Source organism: Megachile rotundata, chromosome 2 (assembly GCF_050947335.1).
Source record: "Megachile rotundata isolate GNS110a chromosome 2, iyMegRotu1, whole genome shotgun sequence".
NCBI classification, from domain to species: domain Eukaryota; kingdom Metazoa; phylum Arthropoda; class Insecta; order Hymenoptera; family Megachilidae; genus Megachile; species Megachile rotundata.
In genome coordinates this window covers 4,784,496-4,808,898 of record NC_134984.1, presented here as the reverse complement: position 1 = coordinate 4,808,898, position 24,403 = coordinate 4,784,496, and the positions used below count along the sequence as shown (strand labels likewise).

The following is a 24,403-nucleotide window of genomic DNA, read 5'->3' as shown; positions in this document are numbered from 1 at the left end:
AAACCGTCCAGTGTTCGAGGTGTTAGTTTTAAAATTTGTATGAGTTGCAAGTGTGATTCGCCACTAATGATTAATTCGTGCCCTATGATTAGAAATGCAGCTGAAATCAATCGGCGCTTGATTTTTGTAATGCGATTACTAGGGATAGGGCGTGAAGGGCTGAACATTTTTTGTGGCTTGATGGATATATGTCAAGGCATTAGTAAAACTGCATACTACGCGTGCTTAGAGAATATTCATACAGCAGTATCGGCCGTTTATGAAACTGTTTTGTTACAAGCTGTTTCTCAGGAAAAAGATTTGAATAAAGAAGCCGGAAAGCCAGAAGATGAACTGACAGTTTCTGGAGACAGCACATGGAAAAAGCGTGGATTTTCATCCTTGTTTGGTGTTTCCACACTGATTGGAAAATGTTCAAATAAAGTTCTGGATGCGTGTGTAATGAGCAGTTTTTGTGGTGGATGTAATGTATGGAAAGCAAAAAAAATGAGTGATCCAATTGGCTATGAAGAATAGTATGCTTCTCATCAGGATGGATGCATTATCAATCACACTGGTAGCTCTGGAAAAATGGAAATCGATGCCATCGTCACAATGTTTTCTCGATCTCTAAATAAATACGGTGTGAAATATGTAACATACATAGGTGATGGCGACAGTAAAACTTTCAATGGGATTTTGAAAATTGAGCCATACGGGACAGAGCATCGTATTGTTAAAAAAGAATGTGTTGGGCATGTGTTCGAACAACGGTTAAAATGTTTTGGAACGAGCGTTCTGTCTCGCTCGCGCGAATGCTGAGCATCTTGGCGAGGGTGACGGGGGGGGGGCGGAGGTAGCCTCCAACGATATATGTCTTGGTTCCGCGACGATTAACTGACTCGTCGTTCCGAATTGTAATTATCAACTTCGGCAAACTAAACGATATTTCGCTTTTTCGCCTTTGAGATATCCTCGCGATCAATTAGACGAACAGTAGAGCGTACTGCTTCGGAGACTTCTCTCTTTTTATTTAATAAGTTATTTAGTTAAATTAAAAGACATTTTGATTTGTGTGTGTATCGTGCGATTTAAAATTTAATACTTTTGACAAATGTACAGTTCTTTTTTCGTTTAAAATATAAGTTTATTGTTCCGTCGGAAGTCCGGCAAAACCTATCGTTTTTTATTTCCTCGGGAACAATATCTAACTCCACGAGATTCCCGTCAAGAGCGATATTGCCCCAACATTTAGTCCTTCGAGCCGGATAATTTCGACGAACAATCTTGTGACAATTTTCGTGAGTGCTTGAAATAATCGTTCGAAGACTGCAACTCATCGCCGGTTCCTGCCAATCTTCACGACTTGGACTTCGTGGCTCTGGAAAGGAAAAGGAAGATCAGTTTTTTTGGAAATTTTTGAGCGCAGTGGCGGTAAGAAAAAATAAGCGTTGTATCTTTTTCATTGCCAACGGTTACAAAACGTTACATTGCCGTTAGTAACGGGCGCATTTAAATCGACTTCCTGGGTGACCTTACCGTGGAGGCGAGACGTTAACAGTCGTCGACTCCGTATTGTTGTCACCCATAACAAAGAGGTGACAACGGTCGACCTCAGCGCGCAACCGTTTCTATCGCTCGCTGTTTTTCTGCTTCTAACAACAAAAACGGAACATAACGTTTTGTCAACCGTACCATTTCGATACAAATTCAAAACTCCATAATAACGAAATGTCTTCACCCACTTTCGACGATCTACTGCGAGAGCAAACGGAGTTGGCCGGTTGGATCCAACGGTTTTGGACGAATCTATGCAAATTAGGGAAGGAAAAAATCACACGCTCGGTGCTGGTTCAAAGGAAAACCCTACTGGAGCGGTACTGGGATTCCTTCTTCTCGGGCCATCGACAGTTGATGCGGTGCAGGGAGGCATCAAAGTCAACCTACGTGCAGAATGATCTCTTTTCGGAAGTTGAAGAGGCCTATCTTGACACCGCTGCAAAAATAGATCAACTGGTAGAGGAACTCCCCAACGCGGGCGCCGCGGGGGGAGCTCCTAATCCCTTATCTATTCTTTCGCAACCTCATCTGCCGAAAATTCATCTACCTACGTTTTCAGGCAACCCACTGGAATGGGAGAGTTTTCGCGATTTGTTCAGGAGTCTAGTACACGATGTTCCGCACCTGTCCAACACCAAGAAACTTCTCTACCTGAAGTCCAGCTTGTCCGGCGAAGCGTTGAAGGTCATCCAAAACACTCCCATCATGGAAGCGGGGTACGAAGGAGCATGGGAAGACCTCGAGGTCCGGTACGGAAACACTAGGCTGCTGTCCTTCGCCCATCACCGAGCCATCCTGACATGTCCACCAGCTCAACGGCAATCGACGTCGGAATTGAAGCGCCTGTTGGACACCTTCAGACAGACCATTCGAGCCTATTCAGCATTGAAGAAACCTGTAACGGCGTGGGACGAGTGGTTCATGTTTTTATTAAGTCAGAAACTTGACAGAACCACTCACTTGGCCTGGGAGACGTCCCTCGCGAAAAGCCGAGAAATCCCGTCCTTCCAGCAATTGGCGGATTTCCTCGAGAACCGGATACAGGCTTTGGACGCTGCTCAGATCCCGGAATCGTTGATCAGATCCTCCCCGCAAGTCAAAGACGTTGCGCCTAAAATTAAAGGAGAGTCGAGCGTGAAAAAGACACACTCAACGATCTACGCAGCATCGGCAAAAAATCTGACATCTCGGAAGTGCCTCTCCTGCAGCGGAACCCACAACATAAGCTACTGCACAAAATTCAAAGCACTCTCCGCCTCGAAGCGAAAGGATCGAGCCATTCAATTAAAGGCGTGTCTCAATTGCCTAAACGCAGGCCATGAAATGGCGAAATGCCCTTCGCAACAGGGTTGTCTGGCGTGCGGAAAGCGTCACCACACGTTACTCCACGAGGCGATGCTTCTCCCTGGGTCAACGGTGTCTCACGCATCGACGGTACAACGGCCATCCGAGGATGAAGATCTCTTCAGGGCCACTTCATGTACGTCATCTGCCACAAACCGGGGAATTGCGCTACTCGCCACCGCGAGGGTCAAGGTGGAGGCGCCATCGGGGGACTCCATTGAAATTCGGGCGCTGCTGGATACCGGCTCCGACACGTCCCTCGTAAGCCAATGGGTCGTACAAACTCTACGCTTGCCACGGCGGGCGGTTCAAGTGGCCATCTCGGGGGTGCAGGATAGGGAAGCCGGCGCAGCGACCAGTGAGGTTCAATTTTCGGTGCGCTCCAAGCTACAAAAGGACTTCACACTTCCCGTCCGCGCTCTGGTGCTCCAGCGTCTGACCTCGCTGATACCGTCCCAGCAGATGGACAACAAAAATTGGCATCATCTACGCGGCGTTACACTGGCTGATCCTGGTTTCGGTACACCTTCCCGAGTGGATCTTATACTCGGCGCGGACGTTTCTGGAGCTCTCTTCCTGGACCAAACTCGAAGCGGACAGCCAGGTACCCCAGTGGGAAAATTAACGCCTTTCGGTTGGGTTTTACTAGGTCCCACCTCCAGACGCCAGGCTGGGATTGGTTCTGTCGCTCGGACGTATCATTGTCGTTGCGACGACACCACGGAACAACTACTCCAACGATTTTGGGAGGTGGAGGAACTTCCCAATCGATCGCCCTTGTCGCCCGAGGAGGAGAATTGCGAACGCCATTTCAAGGACACGCACTCCCGAGATGAAAGCGGTCGGTACTGCGTACGCTTACCTTTCAAGCAGGATCCCAGCAGCGCTTTGACGTCGACGCGAGCTATGGCTTTAAAATTCCTGTTGAGCTGCGAGCGTCGACTGGCCTCCAACCCCCAACTGGCGGAGGGTTATCGGGCCTTTATGGGGGAATACCTCGACCTCGACCACATGGAGCCCGTCATGGATTTAGAGAAGAAGACCAACGCCTATTACCTGCCGCATCACGCCGTGGTGAAGCGCCACGACCCTTCGGCCAAGCTGCGCGTCGTCTTCAACGCCTCATTTCCAACATCTACGGGAAATTCTCTAAATGACTGCTTGTGCACGGGCCCGAAACTTCAGGCGGATCTGTGGCTCGTACTTACTCGCTGGAGACTATTCCGAAACGTATTCACCTCGGATATCGTCAAAATGTATCGCCAGATTAGGGTGCACACTCTGGACCGACAATGGCAACGCATCCTGTGGAGGAAAAAACCAGATGAACCAGTTCAAGATTACGATTTATCTACAGTCACTTACGGGACATCCTGTGCTCCGTTTCTGGCCCTTCGGGTGCTTCAGCAGCTGGCCGAAGACGAGAAAGGAAGGTTTCCATCGGGGGCAATCGTCGTCAAGCGTCACACCTACGTTGACGACATACTGGCGGGGGCGGACGACGAGGGACTGCTGCAGGATTTAAAAAAGGAGGTCGTCGCCATCTTCGAGGCAGGGGCGTTCCACTTGGCGAAATGGGCTTCCAACACCCCGAGCCTGCAAGAAAAGGGCCAGTCCAAAGAATGTCTCTTCCAGGAGGCCTCTGGAATCGGGACGCTTGGGGTGCTCTGGAGCCCCAAAACCGATTCATTTTCACTCCGGGTGAACTTACCCGCAAACCCGTCCGCTCGATATACCAAGAGGCGAATTCTGTCCGAAGTGGCCAGTCTGTTCGACCCGCTAGGATGGGCTGCACCAGTGCTCATTTTCGCCAAGGTCTTGATGCAGGATCTCTGGATACTCGGCGTGGAGTGGGACCAGGACCTGCCACAAAAGTTGCAAACCTCTTGGGTTCAGCCTACTCACCAGACGTAAAACCTGCGAGACTGGACACCTGACCGCCAAGGAACGGGCCCATGCACTCCTGAGTCTCATTCGGCTTTCCCAAGGGACCAGCTTTCCGGAGGAAATTCAACGTCTCCAGCAGTGCAGCGAAGTAAAGAAGACGTCGCCTCTCGCCTCCCTGAAGCCCTTTCTCGATCCTCATGGGGTGCTTCGGGTGGGGGGGCGACTGGGGAACGCGCTGCTTCCCTACGAAGAAAAGCATCCAGCGATCATGGCGAAAACGTGTCACTTGACGAAGTTATTAGTGGAAGACGCTCACCTGCACACTTTCCATGGTGGACCGCAACTGACCAGGAGCCTGCTATTAAGAAAATTTTGGATTCTCCATGGCCGTCCTTTGGTCCGTCAAGTCATAAAAAATTGCGTTCGTTGCGCAAGATACGGTGGAGTTCCAGCCAAGCAATTGATGGGACAGCTGCCTCTGGACCGAGTGACCCCGCAGCGTGCTTTCCTCACATCAGGCGTGGACTATGCAGGGCCCATAATGCTGCTTACTTCTGCGGGTCGTGGACACAAGTCATACAAGGGTTATATTGCAGTATTCGTATGCCTGACAACACGAGCAATACACTTGGAAGCAGTTTCATCACTTACCTCAGCATCGTTTATCGCGGCTTTCCGAAGATTTGTGGGGCGAAGAGGCCGCTGTGCCACCATGTGGAGCGACAATGGCACCGTTTTCCATGGCGCGGACAGGGAATTGCGATCCATGTTCAGCAGCGCGTCGAAATTCTACAAAGAGGCCGCCGCTTTGCTCGCAACAGACGGGACGGACTGGAAATTCATTCCCCCCTACTCTCCGCACTTCGGGGGCCTGTGGGAAGCGGGCGTTAAATCGGTCAAGCACCATCTTCGACCCATTATGGGAGATGCAAAACTAACCTTTGAAGAAATGTCCACACTTCTCTGCCAGATAGAAGCGTGCGTGAATTCCAGACCGTTACAACCGCTTTCGGATGATCCTTCGGACTTGTCGGCGCTCACACCCGGACACTTTCTTATCGGGGAGCCGACGTGCAACGTCCCCGAACCCGAACCGGAAAGCGGTGATGTATCCCTAACAACGCGTTGGCGAAAAATTTTAACCATGCGATCTCAATTTTGGCACAGGTGGAGACGAGAGTTTTTACAACACCTTCAACCGTTTCCGAAGTGGCGCCAGCGGTCCGAAAATCTGGAGGTGGGCAGTTTGGTCCTCTTGCGCGACGAACTACAACCACCGGCAAAATGGATGATGGGCCGCGTCGAACGCGTTCATCCAGGGAAAGACGACGAAACTAGAGTGGTAACGCTACGCACTATTAACGGCTCAGTGACGAGACCAATCGTCAAACTGTGCCCCCTCCCAGTTCCGACCGCTGACGTCACTCAACGCGACGCTTCAGAAATCAAGAAAAAATAGATTCCGCGTCGTTTCGTAAGATTAAGCTATTCACGGCGGGCGGTCTCTAAATTCTAACAATTTACTTTATATTGTATTTACATCTTTATACTTACCTTGAATTTATCGCTTTGCTTTACGTTAATTGCTATTGTCCGTCCGCGCGTTGCTTCATTTGCGTTTCTCTTGTCACTGCAATCTTATGGTCGCACAAGCACTTTCCTACGAATTTCTGTTCACTAGTCTAACACCTTACGTTTCTGTTCCGTTGATTCGGACTTGTAAATATTTTCTGTTTTGTAAATAGTAGTATTAAGGCTTGCGTATACGAGAGAGTCTTTGGGTTATGAATGGAATTCTTCGCTGCACGAAGAAGGCGGGCGGAATGTTCGAACAACGGTTAAAATGTTTTGGAACGAGCGTTCTGTCTCGCTCGCGCGAATGCTGAGCATCTTGGCGAGGGTGACGCGGGGGGGGGGGGGGGGGGGGGGGGGGGGGGAGGTAGCCTCCAACGATATATGTCTTGGTTCCGCGACGATTAACTGACTCGTCGTTCCGAATTGTAATTATCAACTTCGGCAAACTAAACGATATTTCGCTTTTTCGCCTTTGAGATATCCTCGCGATCAATTAGACGAACAGTAGAGCGTACTGCTTCGGAGACTTCTCCCTTTTTATTTAATAAGTTATTTAGTTAAATTAAAAGACATTTTGATTTGTGTGTGTATCGTGCGATTTAAAATTTAATACTTTTGACAAATGTACAGTTCTTTTTTCGTTTAAAATATAAGTTTATTGTTCCGTCGGAAGTCCGGCAAAACCTATCGTTTTTTATTTCCTCGGGAACAATATCTAACTCCACGAGATTCCCGTCAAGAGCGATATTGCCCCAACAGCATGTAGAGAAAAGGATGGGGTCCCGACTCCGAAATGTAAAAAAAGCCAATAAAGGGATTGGTGGCAAGGGATCTGGCAAATTAACAGATAAACTCATAGGTGAGCTAACAAAATACTATGGGTTAGCAATTCGTAGACATCCCAATTCCGTTGAAGAAATGAGAAAAGAGATCTGGGCAACATTCTACCATAAGTGCTCTACAAATGAGAATCCACAGCACGAATATTGTCCAGTAGGCGAAAACAGTTGGTGTAAGTGGCGCAAAGCAGAAGCCGAAGGAATAGCTTTTCATCATCATCAGGAACCTTTGTCAGAACGAGTGCAAAATATTATTAAACCTATTTATGAAGATTTGTCAAGAGAAGATCTATTAACCAGATGTTTAGGAGCGGAAACTCAAAATAACAACGAGTCGCTGAATTCGCTTATCTGGACTTTTGCACCGAAACACCTTCATTCTGGCCCAAAAATTGTCGAAATTGCCACTTCTTTAGCTGTAATTATTTTTAACCAAGGATTCGAGCCTGTTTTAAAAACAATGGATGTTTTAGGCTGTCAAATTGGCTTCAATGCCCAAACATACGCTCGCTATCGCGACGAAGCCCGTATCGATCGATCGGAGCGACGCGTAGATAAATATACAAAACTAGCCAGGATTGATAACAGGGAAGAGCAATCGGCTTTACATGACTTTTACGAGGAAGAGGAAGGCCAACTGTATGGACCAGGCATAGCAGATTAATAGTGGGTCAACATTTTCTGTGTGTAGTACGTATTTAAACTTTCAATTGCGTTTTTCTCAAAATTGTATTTTTCAAACTGGCTGACACGATGTCTCAAAAACCACTGAATTAATTTCGTTCAAACTTTTGTGGTGTGTTCAGTACATTCATAGTTCTAGCCGGAACTAGAATTATTGTAATATCTGTCATAGTTTTTTTTCCACATACTGAAAAGTTAAAAAAAAACACACAAAAATCGTAATTACACATTTGAAACTGCGCCAAACATTTAATTTTCAATATTTTGACTTAGTTCTAGTTCCGGCTATAGCCATAGGTCTACAGATTAAAATACCGTTTGACTTTTTCATTTCAGATGAGCAGAGCAGCCTGAATCATGTCAGCCAGCGATCGATTATTTCTTCGCACAGGTCTCTTTCGATAGCTGTAAAGGCAATTGTATTCAATATTTTGGCTTCAAAAAATTCTAGATTACTGTTAAAATGTTAATAAATATATAGTAAAAATGCCAAGCCACTGTGTTTCCATAGTTCGTTTAAAAAAATTTCCCAAAAAAGCAAAAAAAACTGGCCGCCACATAGGACGACCCCCATAATTGATCACGCCACAATAGATCTCATAACAGTAGACAACATCACGAATTACATTTAACATGGCACGGAGAGCAGGAAAACGAAGCTGGCTAAGAAATCTAAAATCAAATATTACCAAGCCTAAAACCCAGGTAAAATAGATACATATACATATATATATTTCACATACACATAATCAAGATTACAATTTAATCAGAAGAAACCCACTAACGAGTGGAGGCTAATAAAAATCGACATGCCCAAACCCTCGTACGAGGCATACAAGGACATCAGACGGGGAGATTCACGACGCAAGGTTTGGAAAGTCCGGTGGTTATTTGTACAAGGTGCAGTGCTGCCCAAAAGCAACCCGGAGTCCTGCCAGAGCCAGAAAAACACCACCAATGAGCTACCAGCTAAGGAACGGTCTCTTGAGGACAAGAGACTTCAATGAGGAGGAAGGTGTAACGTCCCCGGGAAGAATTTTTTTTTGTGTTCCTTCATCATCGCGACAATCTTCTGCCCACCGATTAGAATAGCCAATTATCGACAGTAGTTGCCAAATTACCGACAATAGGTTACTCATCCATTACCGATTATATTAGATTCGACTACCGGTAATCAGTATAGATACATATATATATATATATATTTTCATTTATATTAATCATCTTATAATTCTGGTTTAGAGTAGGTAATATTTTTCATACCAATAATTGGATATTAAGTTGGAATGATAAAACCCAGATTATGTATTATTTTATTTTAATTCTAATAAATATATAATTCTGTATGAGAAATTTCCGTTACGCTATGATGTGCCTACGTGCCGCGATACTCGCCCGAAATCCTTGAGATCAGCGCTAATCCTAGAAAAGGATGGAGCTACTATTTCTATTTACGGCATTATCAGATATTAAATTAATTAATTAACTAAATCAATTTATATACGTAAAATCAACCAGTAATAAACTATTCATGGCCGGAACCACAATTATTTTCTTCAATTAAAAAGCTGTAAATCGGAATAGATTCGGCTCACATAGAATTCGTATGCAGTTAATTAGAAAAGGACAGAAAACGTATTTGTCGCTAAAACACCATTGTACTACTATTTTAATATCGAACTGTTAGCCAGAAATTGGAGAGCAATATTTAAAATATAATTAAACCGTTAAATTTGATAATTCATGTATAATAACGAAGTTATATGAAAATTTAGATATTCTGACGTCACAGAAATTCCAGGAATTCGGCGAACCTGCGAGTGTAAAAGGGCGAGCGAAACCCGCCTAAAATCAGAACAGTCTTCGAAGTCGAGCACGATACACGTCTCTTTGATAAGAATAATTAGGAACAGTTTTCGCTGTCAAGAGCCGCAACGAATCTTGGTCAAGCGGGTATATACCATTTGGACACTTGGTCATGGGTTGTTTCAGAAGCTAGCTAACGCAGGCTCCCCGTTCAAACGATCTCGTATCTGAAACTCCGTCAGGAGAGAGCTATACTTAGCGCCAAGAACGGCTAAGATATCGAAACGATTGCTCTCAGCTACTCATATTTGATTTTTTCGTCGAATTGCTAACGAGCCTTCAGATTCTCGGAGCTCGCTCTGGGTCGTTTCGTAGCTAGCTAACGCAGGCTCCCCATTTGAGCGGCTTGGTCTCTGAAGCCCGTGTTTTTTTGGTGGCCGTTCAGCAATCACGACTTTACGTTAGAATTAATTGATTTGCTACCCTGTCAGACTTATACTTTTCATCTGACTCTGGATCGTTGGGTTGTTTAGCAGCTAGCTAACGCAGGCTCCCCAATTAAGCGATCTGGTTTTGGTTGTCAGTGTTCGTTTTGGCTAAAAGGGTCATGAACTATTAGTCGTCGAGCCAAATTAAAAGAGTAACTGTTCCGAAGAATAATTCATCTAGATTCAGATAAATTTTGATAATTCGAGTTATTAAAAGAATACTGTTCTGACTTTAGCGTAATTTACGTAGTCGACTACACCGCGTTAGATACTAGATAAATCTGTCTAATTTTGCGAAAGCGTATCCTAATACACTTACAAGTAAACCTACCCAAGTGTCACTCTCCGATTTTCATGAAATTTGGATATGTTGTAGTACATGGAAAATTAGGGGACACGTATTTTTTTTTAGCTGCGGTAAAACATATTTAGGGTATGAAACAACCCCCCAAAGTGTGAGGATAAAATGGAAAAATTGCGATACTTTCGAGATCAGTGAAGCAATTTTGATGATTTTTGGTATGAAAGTATCTTTCGATAGAAGATAAAAATTGGCCTAGGTATGTTGGAAGGGGAGTGAAAATTAGGGGGTGAAATACCCCAAAGCGACCAATTTCTTGCTGTAAAAAAATAGGTTTTGATCTGATCGAAATAAAATCTATTAAAACTTCAAGAGGAACGTTAATTAGGGAACACGTATTTTTTTTTTTTTTTTTACATAAATATTTGGGACGTAAGTAACTCCTAAATTACCGCTCTCGTTCGGCACTACGCATGAAACACCTTGCAAAACTGTATCTCTTAACTGTTCGATCGTTTTAATATATCGGTTTTTTAGGTTACAGAATGGAAATCTGAAATCAAAATTCAATATAAAGGATCCTTTATGGCGGACAAAAACTCGAAAACCTACTTAAATAGACTGTATCTGTGACATGCGATTTTCTAAATATAATACAATTTCTGACATTCATTGTTAGGTATGTAAGGTGAATCAAGCGTGTTAAGAACATATTGTATATTGTTTATAACAAAATTATTTGAACAAAGGAATTAATAAAATATGTGATCGATGTTTCCATAGACATTTTTTGCATACAATGAATGCTGTCATCAGATTTTAAAAAATTTCATTTTTAAGCTATATTGTTCAAACCATTTTGTTATAAACAATATACAATATGTTCTTAACACGCTTGATTCACCTTACACACCTAACAATGAATGTCAGAAATTATATTATATTTTGAAAATCGCATGTTACAGATACAGTCTATTTAAGTAGGTTTTCGAGTTTTCGTCCGCCATAAAGGATCCTTTATATTGAATTTTGATTTCAGATTTCCATTCAGTAACCTAAAAAACCGATATATTAAAACGATCGAATAGTTAAGAGATACAGTTTTGCAAGGTGTTTCATGTGTAGTGCCGAACGAGCGCGGTAATTTAGGAGTTACTTACGTCCCAAATATTTATGTAAAAAAAAAAAAAAAAATACGTGTTCTCTAATTAACTTTCCTCTTGAAGTTTTAATAGATTTTATTTCGATCAGATCAAAACCGATTTTTTTATAGCAAGAAATTGGTCGCTTTGGGGTATTTCACCCCCTAATTTTCACTCCCCTTCCAACATACCTAGGCCAATTTTTGTCTTCTATCGAAAGATACTTTCATACCAAAAATCATCAAAATTGCTTCACTGATCTCGAAAATATCGCAATTTTTCCATTTTACTCTCACACTTTAGGGGGTTGTTTCATACCCTAAGTATGTTTTACCGCAGCTAAAAAAAAATACGTGTCCCCTAATTTTCCATGTACTACAACATATCCAAATTTCATGGAAATCGGAGAGTGACACTTGGGTAGGTTTACTTGTTAGAGAATTTCACTTACAAGGGACCGTCCCGAAGTGATAATTTCCGATTTTTATGAAACTTGGATATAATGTAGTTCTCGAAAAAATATTCGACACGTATTTTTTTTTAGCTGCCATCATTCATGTTAAGGGGGTGAAAATAAAAAGTGGGGGGTGAGAATCACGTTTTGTGGAATATCTCGGGAACCAGTAGAGCTAGAGGGATAGTTTAAATTGCAAAGTTGTGTATTTTTTAATGCGGAATCCAACTGTAAATGGATTTTAAAAAATCGCATTTGTTTAAATAATATATTAAAAAATGACACTTTTCTATTAATTTTTCTATTTAAAAGTTGTTGTATCTTCTCGTAATTTTTTATGTGAAAAGTATACTAGTAAGTGTAAAATACGGATAAAATGGAATTTTTATTTTTACATTGTAAATATTGTTAACGAAGTTGTATTTTTATCGTACCTTTGCGGGATGCGGCCTCGAATGCATATAATCAAGTATGTAAAGAGCTTCTACATCTTTACTGGTAACTGTATTACAGTCAACTTGACAAATTTTTTTCAATTGGGATCAGAATTACCGTCTCAGATATAAGAGTTAGCCGGCGATGACCGCGAAGGTTTTTTCGCGCGGTCACAAGGCTTTTATAGAGGGGGCTATTGCACCCAACTTTTTTCAAGTTTTTGGCAACTGAAACCAAGCTGTTTCACGTTTACGAATATATGGGAGCTCTGAAAAGAGTTGGTTTTAATATTAGCTCCTGCAATTTTTTAAAAGGTTGAACATCGTGAAAGTATTAGTTCATTCAATATATTGATTGCAATAATGATATTCCACTAGAAATGCTCCTGACACCACAAACATTTTATACAAATAACGCTACTACAACGATTACAAGTTATGCTTGATGTGTTGGTGAAACAAAATTCTACGAAGTTTTCAAACTTTCCTAGCCTCTCGTCAACATGTATAGCTGCATCGAAACCATGCATATTGGAACAATATTGTTTATCGAGGTGTTGATAATTGGTTGTGTGTGTGTAATTGAATTTTTATTATAGTATCACTGGCATTTAAATTTATATTGATATTTAATGTTATGACCAAATTTGATAATTTTTATACGAAATTTTTCCAAGCGCGACAACTGGAAACATCTAACGATTGAATTAAACCTGTAGTATTTTTGGGGATTTTTAAGATCTCCAAATTTATTCCTCCTGAGGCAATACTTTTAAGTTAACTGTAATAGAGTTACCAGTAAAGACGTAGAAGCTCTTTACATACTTGATTATATGTATTCGAGGACGCGTCCCGCAAAGGTACGATAAAAATACAACTTCGTTAACAATATTTACAATGTAAAAATGAAAATTCCATTTTATCCGTATGTTATACTTACTAGTATACTTTTCACATAAAAAATTACGAGAAGATACAACAACTTTTAAATAGAAAAATTAACAAAAAAGCGTCATTTTTTAATATATTATTTAAACAAATGCGATTTTTTTAAAATCTATTTGGACAGTTGGATTCCACATTAAGAAATACACAACTTTGCAATTTAAACCATCCCTCTAGCTCTACTGGTTCCCGAGATATTCCACAAAACGTGATTCTCACCCCCCACTTTGAGGGCTATTTTCACCCCCTTAACATGAATGATGGCAGCTAAAAAAAAATACGTGTCGAATATTTTTTCGACAACTACATTATATCCAAGTTTCATCAAAATCGGAAATTATCATTTCGGGATGGTCCCTTGTTAGGTCGAATTCCTCGCTGCAGTAGACTATAAAGCGCTAACATTATTAATTTTGTAAAATTTCATTTATATAAATCTATAAACCGAATTACACTTAGGTAGGATTCATTATAAATTATAAACGTGTTAATCAAGTAAAATCTTGTCATTGCAATAGCTTTGAACACGAGAATCGAATATATATATAAAGTATGTCAAATTTAGTTAATATTACGAAAAGCGAAGTTAATTTTATCGGAGATCAGAATTAGATACGGTCCAATATAAAGTACTCGTTAAATTCACGATTATCTATTACATTCGTTTAATTTGTCAAATTCTATTATTTCTATTATTATTATTATATCAAGATCCATTTAGTTTCTTTATTCTAATTAATCATTTATAATTATATACTTTTCCTTATTTTGTTGTTATTGTTTGTTAGTTTCATTTCTTATCGTTTATTGAATAAATCTAATTGTTGAAAGATATTAACCTTTGGATTTCACTCCTTAACCGCACACCACACGAATCCCACAATCTTTATTTTGCAAAATCGAGTCGTTTAGGGATAAAAGCCGCTCTTTAGCGCTTGTAACTATCTGAACTTAGGCTCCAGGGTTGTTACACATTTTCCATCAATTTATGGAAACGACAAAACGAAACGAAGAAATCCGTTGTGAAAATGTGTGATGTGCAAAAAGAATGGCAGTCAAACGCGATATCAATGTAAGGACTGTGATGTTGAATTATGTGTGTATCCGTGTTTTGAAAAATATCATACAGAATCTAATTATTAAAAAATTATTGTATATTATATTATTGTATAATATATTATAATTATAGATATTATTTTGTTGTGTAAAAATATTAATTATATTGTTGAATTAAATATATATGTTATTGGTAAAATTATGAAGAGAAATCATTTTGTAACATTACTTTTAAGAAGTAATGTTACAAAGTAGTTTTTGAGACAAAAGTCTTGGGCTCCGAACGTTGAAAACTGCGCGCGCCTAATGTTCGCATTTTCGGCACGGTGCGGTGCTCCGTTCCACACGAGGCACTCCGTGGCAAGGACCGCCGTAACGAAAAGGTTAATTGGGAACGGATCTAAAAAATATCTAATATACGTGTGAAAGAAACGGAATGAAGAATTTTCATGCAACTGCATAAGAATTTTCATACAATTTCTCTTTATGTTAATGCCGTTGCCCTTGTAGAAAATTTCGTCTGCATCTTCGTTTTATTTCTTACTTCCTAAAAGGGTTATTTTCAATGCCTGAACTTGTAGTCGTGCTGATGGTAGCATCCGCGGCACATAATTTTCTAATTTGCCAAATAATGAATTTAATTCGTCTCTTTCTTCGAGATTTAATTTTATGCCACTGTCTTCTGGCGACTGGTCATCTTCATTACCATCTTCATTACCTTTTTTTCTGCTTTTGCTCCATTATTGTCTGCCTCTTCATTGATTTTTGTATTCGTGCTTTCCCTATTGTCCACATAACTTGATTCTTCAACTGAAATGATACTAATCATGTCCTGCAGTTCCTGCATTTCCGTTCATGCTTGTATAATCTCATCTTCTGGTATTTCCTCTGTTGTGTGAATCTTAATTATTTTCTTCCACGAATTCCTAACGTTATAACTGGTTATAGTATTCTATGCTTCACTTATTAATTGTAGACAATCTTTTACCGTGTAATGCGAATAAAATGACTGTATGTCATCTTAGTGTTGTAATACAAGACGCATCAGTTGATGTCGAAAACGTCTTTTCGTTTTTCATTAATGCTTTGATCCATTGGTTGAATTATCGACGTTGTATTTGGCGGTAAATACATTACCATAAAACTTTCATCTTCTGAGTAATTTTCTGGCATTTTATGTCTCGAACAGTTATCAACTAATAAAATTGTTTTACCTGAAATCCCGTTTTGTAACTAGAAGTTTCGGACGCTTGGTTTAAAATGATTGTCGTACCAATCTGCGAATAACTCGCGAGTTATCCAAGCATTTTTTTGAAACTTATAAACAACGGGTAAATTATCCATTATGTTTTTTAGTACTTTAGGTTTTTTATATTTATTAATAATTAACGGCGTTAATGTGTGGGTCCCACTTGCATTTGCACAAAAAGCTACTATAATTCTTTCCTTCCGCTGTTTGTGTCCAGTTATTTTTTTACTGTGTTGTTATCATTTTTCTTCATAAATGTTTTAAAATTTTGTGTGAATGTATTTGCTGCATCTTCATCAGTACTGGCTTCCTGGCCATATATTTTTACTAAACAAATGTTGTGCTTATTTTTAAATTTTGCTAGCCGCTCATGGCTGACTAAAATCGGATGTCGGCGGCATACTTACTTTTAGTTCCTGTGGCTTTTCCAAAAGCAAAGCATCTGTTACATAATCCCTCAGTGTTCTTCTCTCTATGATCCAGCTGTACAACTGTCGATCTATTTCGGAGTAAACTGGAATTTTTACCCGTTGCCGTTTCTTCTACCGTTTATCTTCCTTTTCAAACTCCATAATTTTTGAAGTATTTCATTTGATTCTCCTAATAGTCATAGTGCTGACTTGATATTTTTCAGCAACTGCTGATATTGGTATCGTTTCCAAGTCCTTTAAAACATCCAAACGTTGCTGCATACTCAGCGTGACTTTTTTAGCCGCCATATCACTTCACTTATTATGCACTATTATACTATTTATGGGCACTTCACACTATTTAAAAAAAATAAATACTATTTATGGGAACTTAACACTATGTATATATACAAAATTAACACTATAAGATAAATATATTGCACTTTGCCATCCCCTTCCAGTGCGCCCAAAGTGCGGTACATCCGTGGAGCGGGGGTGACGGGTTGGTCACTATCGTTAACACATGTTTGGCAACATCGGGGAAATTCCGTCAGGTCAAGATCCCTGGACACTAATTTCTGAAATTCTAAGGAATCCTCTGGAATACGACTTTATGATACCCGGGCTAAATAAAAAAAATGGACAATAGCTAAATTTCTAAAATGACCCTTATGTGCCGCATACTGGCTGCAGACCGGCCTGCTGAACTCACAAAGAAGAAAAAACTAACGGTTCACAAATGACTCTATGAATATTTGGCTATATCGTAAAGTTGTCCCCTTGATGTCTTAACACAGATTAAGAGTCACAATTCAAGTCACCAAATTATGTGCTCCGTTTGAAAATTGCACTAAGAATACAGCTCGAAATCCGATGTTTGCAATGTCGGCATGGCAACTGTAATGTGTGCACTCCTAAGGTAAATGCTTTGGAGCTGTTTTTGCTGTCATCTTGTTTGTTTAGATTAGCATCTGCCTTAATCTTTTAAAAATATGTGTCAATCCTGTTTGGAAGGGGAACAGGAGTTCCTACAGGGGAAGGCGGCGTTCCGGGGAGAATTTGAGTTTTTCTAAAAACCTGTGACGTGGTTCCCGGTCTGCTGGAACCCTTAGTTTTAAGGGCCGAATCGCCCTCTGATCTTCTAAGCCTCGAGGTTTATGATATGACCTGTGTCACTGAAGCCAAAAACTCTAAGGACTAGTGCTAAATAAATCTGCTAAAAACTACAAATTGTCACGTACCATCGTAGTGCTGGCATGCAGATGGTACGGATACTAAATTATAGGGTTCAAAAGTGACCGCTTTCTTTCGTCATGTCGTAAACCTGATCTATATGAAACTCTAACACATATTTTTTAAATTAATAATTAGTTGTATTAAATAATAAGACACAATGCACATATTGCATAAAAACCGCGTGTGGTGCAAGATTTTCTTTTTCACTGCTCCAATTCGAACGGATAATGTTAAGAATTCGTATCTCTACCGTAAATGTTACATCCAAAACTTTTATGGCTTGTTACATAAGTAATTACGATCGTAATCATATAATGTTTGGTGTCATTTTAATCAGAAGAACGAGACAAATATGATGGTAAAAGTTCCATTAACGAAAAACCAGAAATAAAGAATTTTGATTTTTGAATTTAGAAGACAGAACACGCACGAGTCTTTCATGTTTGCCGAACGTTCAAAACTCAGTCCCTTTTTGTCCTTTGTGTCGTTATCTCTTTCTACGTTCGGTACACTGCAAAGAATGTAGTACCTATTCCGTAAATGTTACAATCGAGACTGGCAGTTGTAACATTTATGGAGAGAGTACTGTATATTATAGGGCAGCTTCTCGCTCGCCTGTTACATTAGGTTAAGATTACACTTCGCGACACACAGATGGCGTGGCCGTATTGCCAACTGTGGGGATTAACGAAAAACAAGCGAAACGGGGACCCAAAAGTACTTTGAAAAAAAAAATGCCTTAACAGTAGGCTATACGTACTGTATGATTAATAGTGCTTGAAGGGGACTCTAACCAGATCTTGCTCAAAAGTGACTATGTTTTAATTCAACGTGAAAGATTCTAACTAAACTCAGCGGTTCCTCGTTAGTTCCACGTTCGAGAATTAACTGGGTCCACGGACAGAGGTTCCGTGTTAGACGACGTTTAATAATCTACTGGGTCCACGGACAAAGGTTCCACGTTAGACGACGTTCACGAATTAAATGGGTCCAATGCGTCTTCTCCACAACCTTTTTTATACCCAAAAAATGGGTAGAAAACGAGTAGTGGTGGAAACGGTGGGAACGAATCAACGTGACGTTTTCTAACGAATTTTCATCGCGTTAGTCTGAAGACGCTCTCGAGCGAAGCCTAATAAGGAAACCCTGGTAACCGGGAAAGCTAGGCAAGACTAAATTCTCTCTTCGCGGTGGTCTTCGACTATTCTCGAATATTCATCTCCAAGGAATAAAAATCATCGGCGTACGTAACATCTCCCCCCTTATAGAGGAAACATCGTGGTAACCGATGCTTTTGACTCCCTGGAGGTGAATATTCAAGCAAAAGAAATGTTTTGTAAAAAGTACATGGCAAAATTTAGCCGCGCTGTAGTGTACTGTTGTTTATGGGTATGTGTGGGGAAACAAACTTTAATTGGGGTATCTTCCTGAGGTAGTAATTGGTTGAGTGGTTGTAAGGTGGATGACTAGTTGTAAGACGGCTGGCTGGTGTCTGTCCGGAGGTGACTAGAGACTGGCTGGTCGTCCCGTTCGGCAACACCTTGGTGAGGCTGTTCACTGGTTCTCAGGTGGCTGACTAGCTGGTAGAGAGGTCGGCTGGATGCTGGTGTGATATTTCCTCCTTTTTCCCAGCGAGTCTCCTGGCATCCAGTAGGCGATGTTTTCGTCCGTCAAAAGGGTCAAGATCAGCGCATTTTCAGAGACGTACAGTTGTTGGGTTGTCACTGGTGGAGATGCTCCTGTCTTCAGTCCTGGGAACGCGAGTTTGGCTTGTTCGTCCCAGGATACATTTCCCTGATCCTGGCACGAACTGCCCCGTGGCCAATTTGATGACTCCACACCACTTCTCATTTCGCCAACTGCCCCGTTGTCCCGTTTGCTGGGCGATGTCCCTCCGACCTTTTCTTTGCTCGGTTTGAATGCTACGGCTTTCCATTTTAGCTGCGAGGTTTCCTGTCGGAAGGTTGTCCGAAGACTGTAGCAAGGTCCTGCTTGGCTCCTTGCTCGTCTCCTAGGATGTTTGAGTTTGTTTATATTATTGTTGTTAGTGTTCGAGCTATGGTTCTACCACTGCGCTGGGTTGTCACGGATGGTCCTGATGGCTCCAATTCAATAGTAGTCATCTCTGCATCTTCGAGAGCCCTGTTCCGAAGATTCGTGACCTAACGTTCAGCTATTGCCGGTACAGTTTTAAATTTTGTAAAGTACAAAATGATGAAGCTTAGTATTATGGCGATGGTGAGCATGACGGCGATGCTTCCTCCTGCATACGCCCCAATATGTAATCTTTTTTGTATGCTATATTGTTCCGTTAAGGCTCTCGCCTTCTCCTCCACCTGTACCAAGAAAACGGCCGCGTCGCTCTTCGCCCAATCCCAGTTGGTTTGAAGCGCAGTGGTGTGACTGAGCTCTTCTATGATCTTGACATGCTGATCGCCAAAATTTGGGGAGATCTTCGTGAAGTTTAATGTTATTGTAGGGAAATAAGTAAACTCTTCTGTTGTTTGGACGTCGTCTAGAGCTCGAACCTTTGTAGAGTCTGTAACAGCGGTGCATCCTGCCCTTAATGTTATTATTCCGGCTCTCTGTATATACGTTGACCCAGCGGGACGTGCCTTGCAAAAGAACTGTACCCTTACCTCTTCTCGTTCGAAGAAGAGCCAGGCCTGTTAACTTTTTAAGGGTTGCCAGAGGTACTTGAGAGTGAAACTTAAACGGATGTCGCATATTTTCCATGTCTTTGGCATTATGTGGTTTAGAAGTTCTGTTTCACAGGTGGGCTTCTTGTGCAGGTTACTAATAGAAATCGTTGCTGATCCAATGTATTCTCCGTGGAGCCGGCAGCATCGCTGCAGGTATTCCTCGCTCAAGGTGATATAAGTGAGGCCATCGGTTGAGACTGCAATATACGGTGTTTTAGGTTTAATGTAACCGGTTACCGTGGTTGTTTCCCGGACTTCAGTTAACGGATTTGGATGCTTCTTGTAAAGATCGTAGGTGACCGTGTCTAGTAGTGGGACCACGAGTTCGAAAAGAACTCGGCCCTTAGAGTAGGCCACCTGTAGTTCGGTGATTCCACTGAATTCTTCAGCCAACAGCTCTGCTGGTGTTAAAGGGAAATCGTATGATGTTGACTGGCGAATCTTCTTGGCAGATTTCAAAAGCTGCTGAGGTAACAGAATGGCCGGATGAAGAACCCCTTGTCTAGCAAAAAGAATGGCATCTATAATTATTATTAAGTGTGATCCGTATTCCTCGATCGTCCTGTCCAATTGATTAATCGATTGGAGCAGAAGATCGTTAATCTGCCTCTCCTTGATTTCTGCCTGCGTTTCCTGTAGAACAGCAGCAAGAGTTGCAACTCTGTTCAATATTCTGTGTGCTTTAACGGTTGTATTAATTAGCTGGTTATGGAGTTGTTGGAATTCCGATCGCATAATATAGGTTTGGTTGGCCACCAACTCCGCCATCTGACGCTGGTTGGCATAGAGCTTGTCCAGTTCCTCATTGTAGTAGTGGGCTTCATCTTCGGTGAGGGTCCCAAAGAGCACCTTGCTGACAGCGCCAACAAGAGTGGTGCGTTCCTCTTCGACTTGGTTGGATGATACTGTTCCATCGGAATTTCTCCAATCGATGCCTTCAGGAAGTCGCTGTACCGGTTTGTTCCTTCCAACTTACGTCGGAGTTGTGGTCCGTACTGGTCGCTTGAGCAGTTCTGTATTTGGTTGTCGTGACAAAATTCTTGAATCCTCTTGAAATGCTCCTCTAACAATGGTCGGTGACGAAGGTAATTCTTGATCTCCACTGAAATTACCAATTTCCATTTAGTGTAAAAGATCTTCAACGATGGTAGCTTCTCGTAGTAAAGGCCTGTATTCTGTTTAAACATTGTTACTTCATATGCGGCGTCTGAATCCACCCCGATAGTAAAAGCTGCCAGTAGCAACAGTACCACGATTTGACCCATGACCTGCAAGGACAGAAACTATGGTTATTGCATATAGGCTGTTTTCAATTTATTCTGGTACTTGTGAATTCTTTTGTTATTATCTGTTCTTAGAGCAACGTTATTTAAGGGCAGGACCCCGTTTTGGCTTACCTCCGAATCGATCGAAGCGATGATGTCTATGAGCGGAGAATACTAGAAATAAAAAATCTATAAACTAGACAACTCGCGTTGCGTCATCTATCGACTAGATCTACAAATATATCTAAACTTTATTAGCCACCTATTCCTATTCCTATTACCAACCAACTTTTGGCAGACAAAGGACGCAAAGGCATCATTGCCGGATGTAAATCTATTTTTCGACGTCAAGCAACTTGTAGGAATACGGGCTCGAGCCAAGTTTCCTAAGCCTAGCGAGCGCAACACGAGGAAAGAGGGAGGGGATGATCAGAAATGCACTTGAGACAGATGAAATATCCAATACGGCAGTCGATAGCATATAAAAAAAAGACATCTTACACCAAGTTTCAACCCCCTATCTCAACCATGGGGGCAGTAAAAAGGGAAAAACAAAATTTCGGTTTTTGGCCTATTTCGTCTATTTAATCTCGTATAAAAATTCTAAAACATTGAGATTCATATAGCGCATATTATAGAATTTTTTCAAATTTTTATATTGCAAACTGTAGTTGTAAAAAATGAAAAACCGCATTTATTAATTTTACGTCGTATCTGGTTATATTCAGAAACGTAAAGTGATACTGCAACAGCATTATTAGCAGTTTGGAGATAAGAAAGAGTATAAAAACAGAAGCAGGTAGGCGCGTGCAAGACAGATATAATAAGACATTACAGTCAGATCATATTGCGAGCCAGACAGATCATCGATTATACCGCGGAGTCGGATATTGTGATTCAGTCATTCGAGATTGTTCGATTAACACTTTTGTAACAATAATCAATAACATTGTAACGTAGTACGGGTTAAGAAATAAAGTTTTGTTTTAAAACCCAAACTGAGTGATTTCGTGTGTAACGATAATTATTGATAATTATTTAAAACACGTTGTTGCTATATTTATCAATGTATTTTTATAAATCAAAAAATTTGTAGGACTAAGGACTCGAGCGAAGCTTCCCTATCGCAGCGGGCGCGAAAAGAGGAAACAGAGAAGGATAGTAAAGTAATGAAATGAATGGATTAGAATGAATAATAGGGAAGTATTGGAATGTGGAATTTGTTAAAATAAAGTTTGTAAATAGATTGAAATTATAAATTAATAAAAATTCGTTAGGTTAGGTTTATTCTGATGATGCAATAAAATTTATTAGAAATTACATTCAATTATTGTTCATTTATATGTACGTACAAATTAATCATATTGTAGGACAGTAAACACAATAATAGCTTTCGGCACTTGGTGATAGCATCACCAGTAATTTACCTAATTCAAACCGGGCGTGCGTTCTATTTCATTACACTCAAAAAATCATACAATATTTTTTACAATACTTGTTCTCTCATAACATGATACAATACAATATAATGAAATTGATAAAAAATTACATTTATTTACTGTTCATTGATACGCACGTAGAAATCAATTACACGTTTTAAAATAGTATCTTTTCTTTCGCATCTTCCTTCATTTCTCTTCACTGTTATACCTGCCTTACCGCACTGACCTATTCCAGTGTCGCGTGCCCAAGCAGGCGGTGGAAGAACCTGCCTCTTTCCGTGTCACTGATTTCCTTTGGTGTTTGCGCCGCACGGGTAACAGGTAGACCTTTCAAAGTAAACAAAATCTCCGATCTCAGGGCGTTGACCGCAGAAGATGAATCAGCTGTTAGACGTCGCTGCTTGGCATTCTTTATTTACGAAGTATCTGCAACAGATGAAATGATATAAATACATGATTATTATTGCTCGTATTATATCGACTATTGTGCAAAATTTTATTTTCTGGAATCTCCAGTTTATTTTTCACCAAATAACTGTAATAATTCAAACTAAATACTACATTTTGTTTGAAAAACATACATTACCTGCAACGCAATACCCTTTCAATGCATAAAGTGACCTTTTTCTTCTCTTTCGTAATGAGGAATTACACGGTGCATTCCACGAGATTCGCCCGATATAGTATGCCGCCATACTCACGAAAATTCATTTCCTCTCTAATTTTTCGTTCTAAAATCTGTAACAAATTATTAGTACGCAAAGAAATTATGATAGGAACCCACTCTTAGCCAATAATACTTCTTTCATGATATTTAAAATTCAACAAATTTTTTTCACTTTATTATTACAGTAAAGACTGGATAACTGCAACAAAATCGGGACCCAAGCGTTGCAGTTATAGAGTCGAGGTGTCGATTTTGTGTTTACATTTGACTCGAGCCGAGCGCTGAACGTAGAAAAGGACAGAGACTGAAAGAGAGAGAGGTCCGAGGAAAGAAAACAATCGGCAGAGACGTATCGATGTGACAACACTAATGCAACAGTAAAATTTTTTTATTTTTTGGTTTTGCTAAATATTACTTTTACCAATGTAATTGTGAGATTCTCCTGATCAAAATAAGACCAAACACGGCATAATTTGAACAACATTTGTTTATGTAGCAATATTGTTTGTTTTTTCGAGTGTATTGAGGTGCGATTTTATATGGAACCAAAAGACCATTATTCACCCGACTTTACTAAAAATTTAATTTTTAATAGCCTCTCACGTTCGCTCTCTGTCCTTTCCTACATTTAGCGGTCGACGCGAGCCAAATGTAAACAAAGAATCGACACCTCGACTCGATAACTGCAACACTTGTTCCCGATTTTGTTGCAGTTATCGAGTCGAGGTGTCGATTCTTAACTTTTAAATAGCCTCTCTCGTTCGCTCTCTGTCCTTTCCTATGTTTAGCGGTCGCCGCGAGTCAAATGTAAACAAAGAATCGACACCTCGACTTGATAACTGCAACAAAATCGGGAACAAGCGTTGCAGTTATCGAGTCGAGGTGTCGATTCCTTGTTTACATTTGGCTCGCGTCGACCGCTAAACGTAGGAAAGGAC

The 24,403-nt window shown here is 40.8% G+C and overlaps 2 protein-coding genes across 2 annotated transcripts; one reads left to right on the top strand and one right to left on the bottom strand.

Moving 5' to 3' along the window:
• The first annotated feature begins 7,210 nt into the window (after nt 1-7,210).
• Nucleotides 7,211-8,187, top strand: LOC143265856 (uncharacterized). The gene has a single exon (XM_076540218.1). It carries the CDS (start codon nt 7,264-7,266, stop codon nt 7,846-7,848), a length of 585 nt encoding a protein of 194 aa, XP_076396333.1. The 5' UTR covers nt 7,211-7,263; the 3' UTR covers nt 7,849-8,187.
• Nucleotides 8,188-13,540: 5,353 nt separating this feature from the next.
• On the bottom strand, nt 13,541-23,642 carry LOC143266074 (uncharacterized). The gene is made up of 2 exons (XM_076541647.1): nt 23,385-23,642; nt 13,541-23,224 (listed from the first exon to the last, which is right to left on the bottom strand). Exon 2 carries the CDS (start codon nt 20,857-20,859, stop codon nt 20,059-20,061), a length of 801 nt encoding a protein of 266 aa, XP_076397762.1. The 5' UTR covers nt 20,860-23,224; nt 23,385-23,642; the 3' UTR covers nt 13,541-20,058.
• Nucleotides 23,643-24,403: the final 761 nt, after the last annotated feature.

Coding starts and splice junctions, on each gene's coding strand:
- LOC143265856 (XM_076540218.1), top strand. CDS start 7,264: ATGAGAAAAGAGATCTGGGCAACATTCTACCATAAGTGCTCTACAAAT.
- LOC143266074 (XM_076541647.1), bottom strand. CDS start 20,859: ATGGCGGAGTTGGTGGCCAACCAAACCTATATTATGCGATCGGAATTC.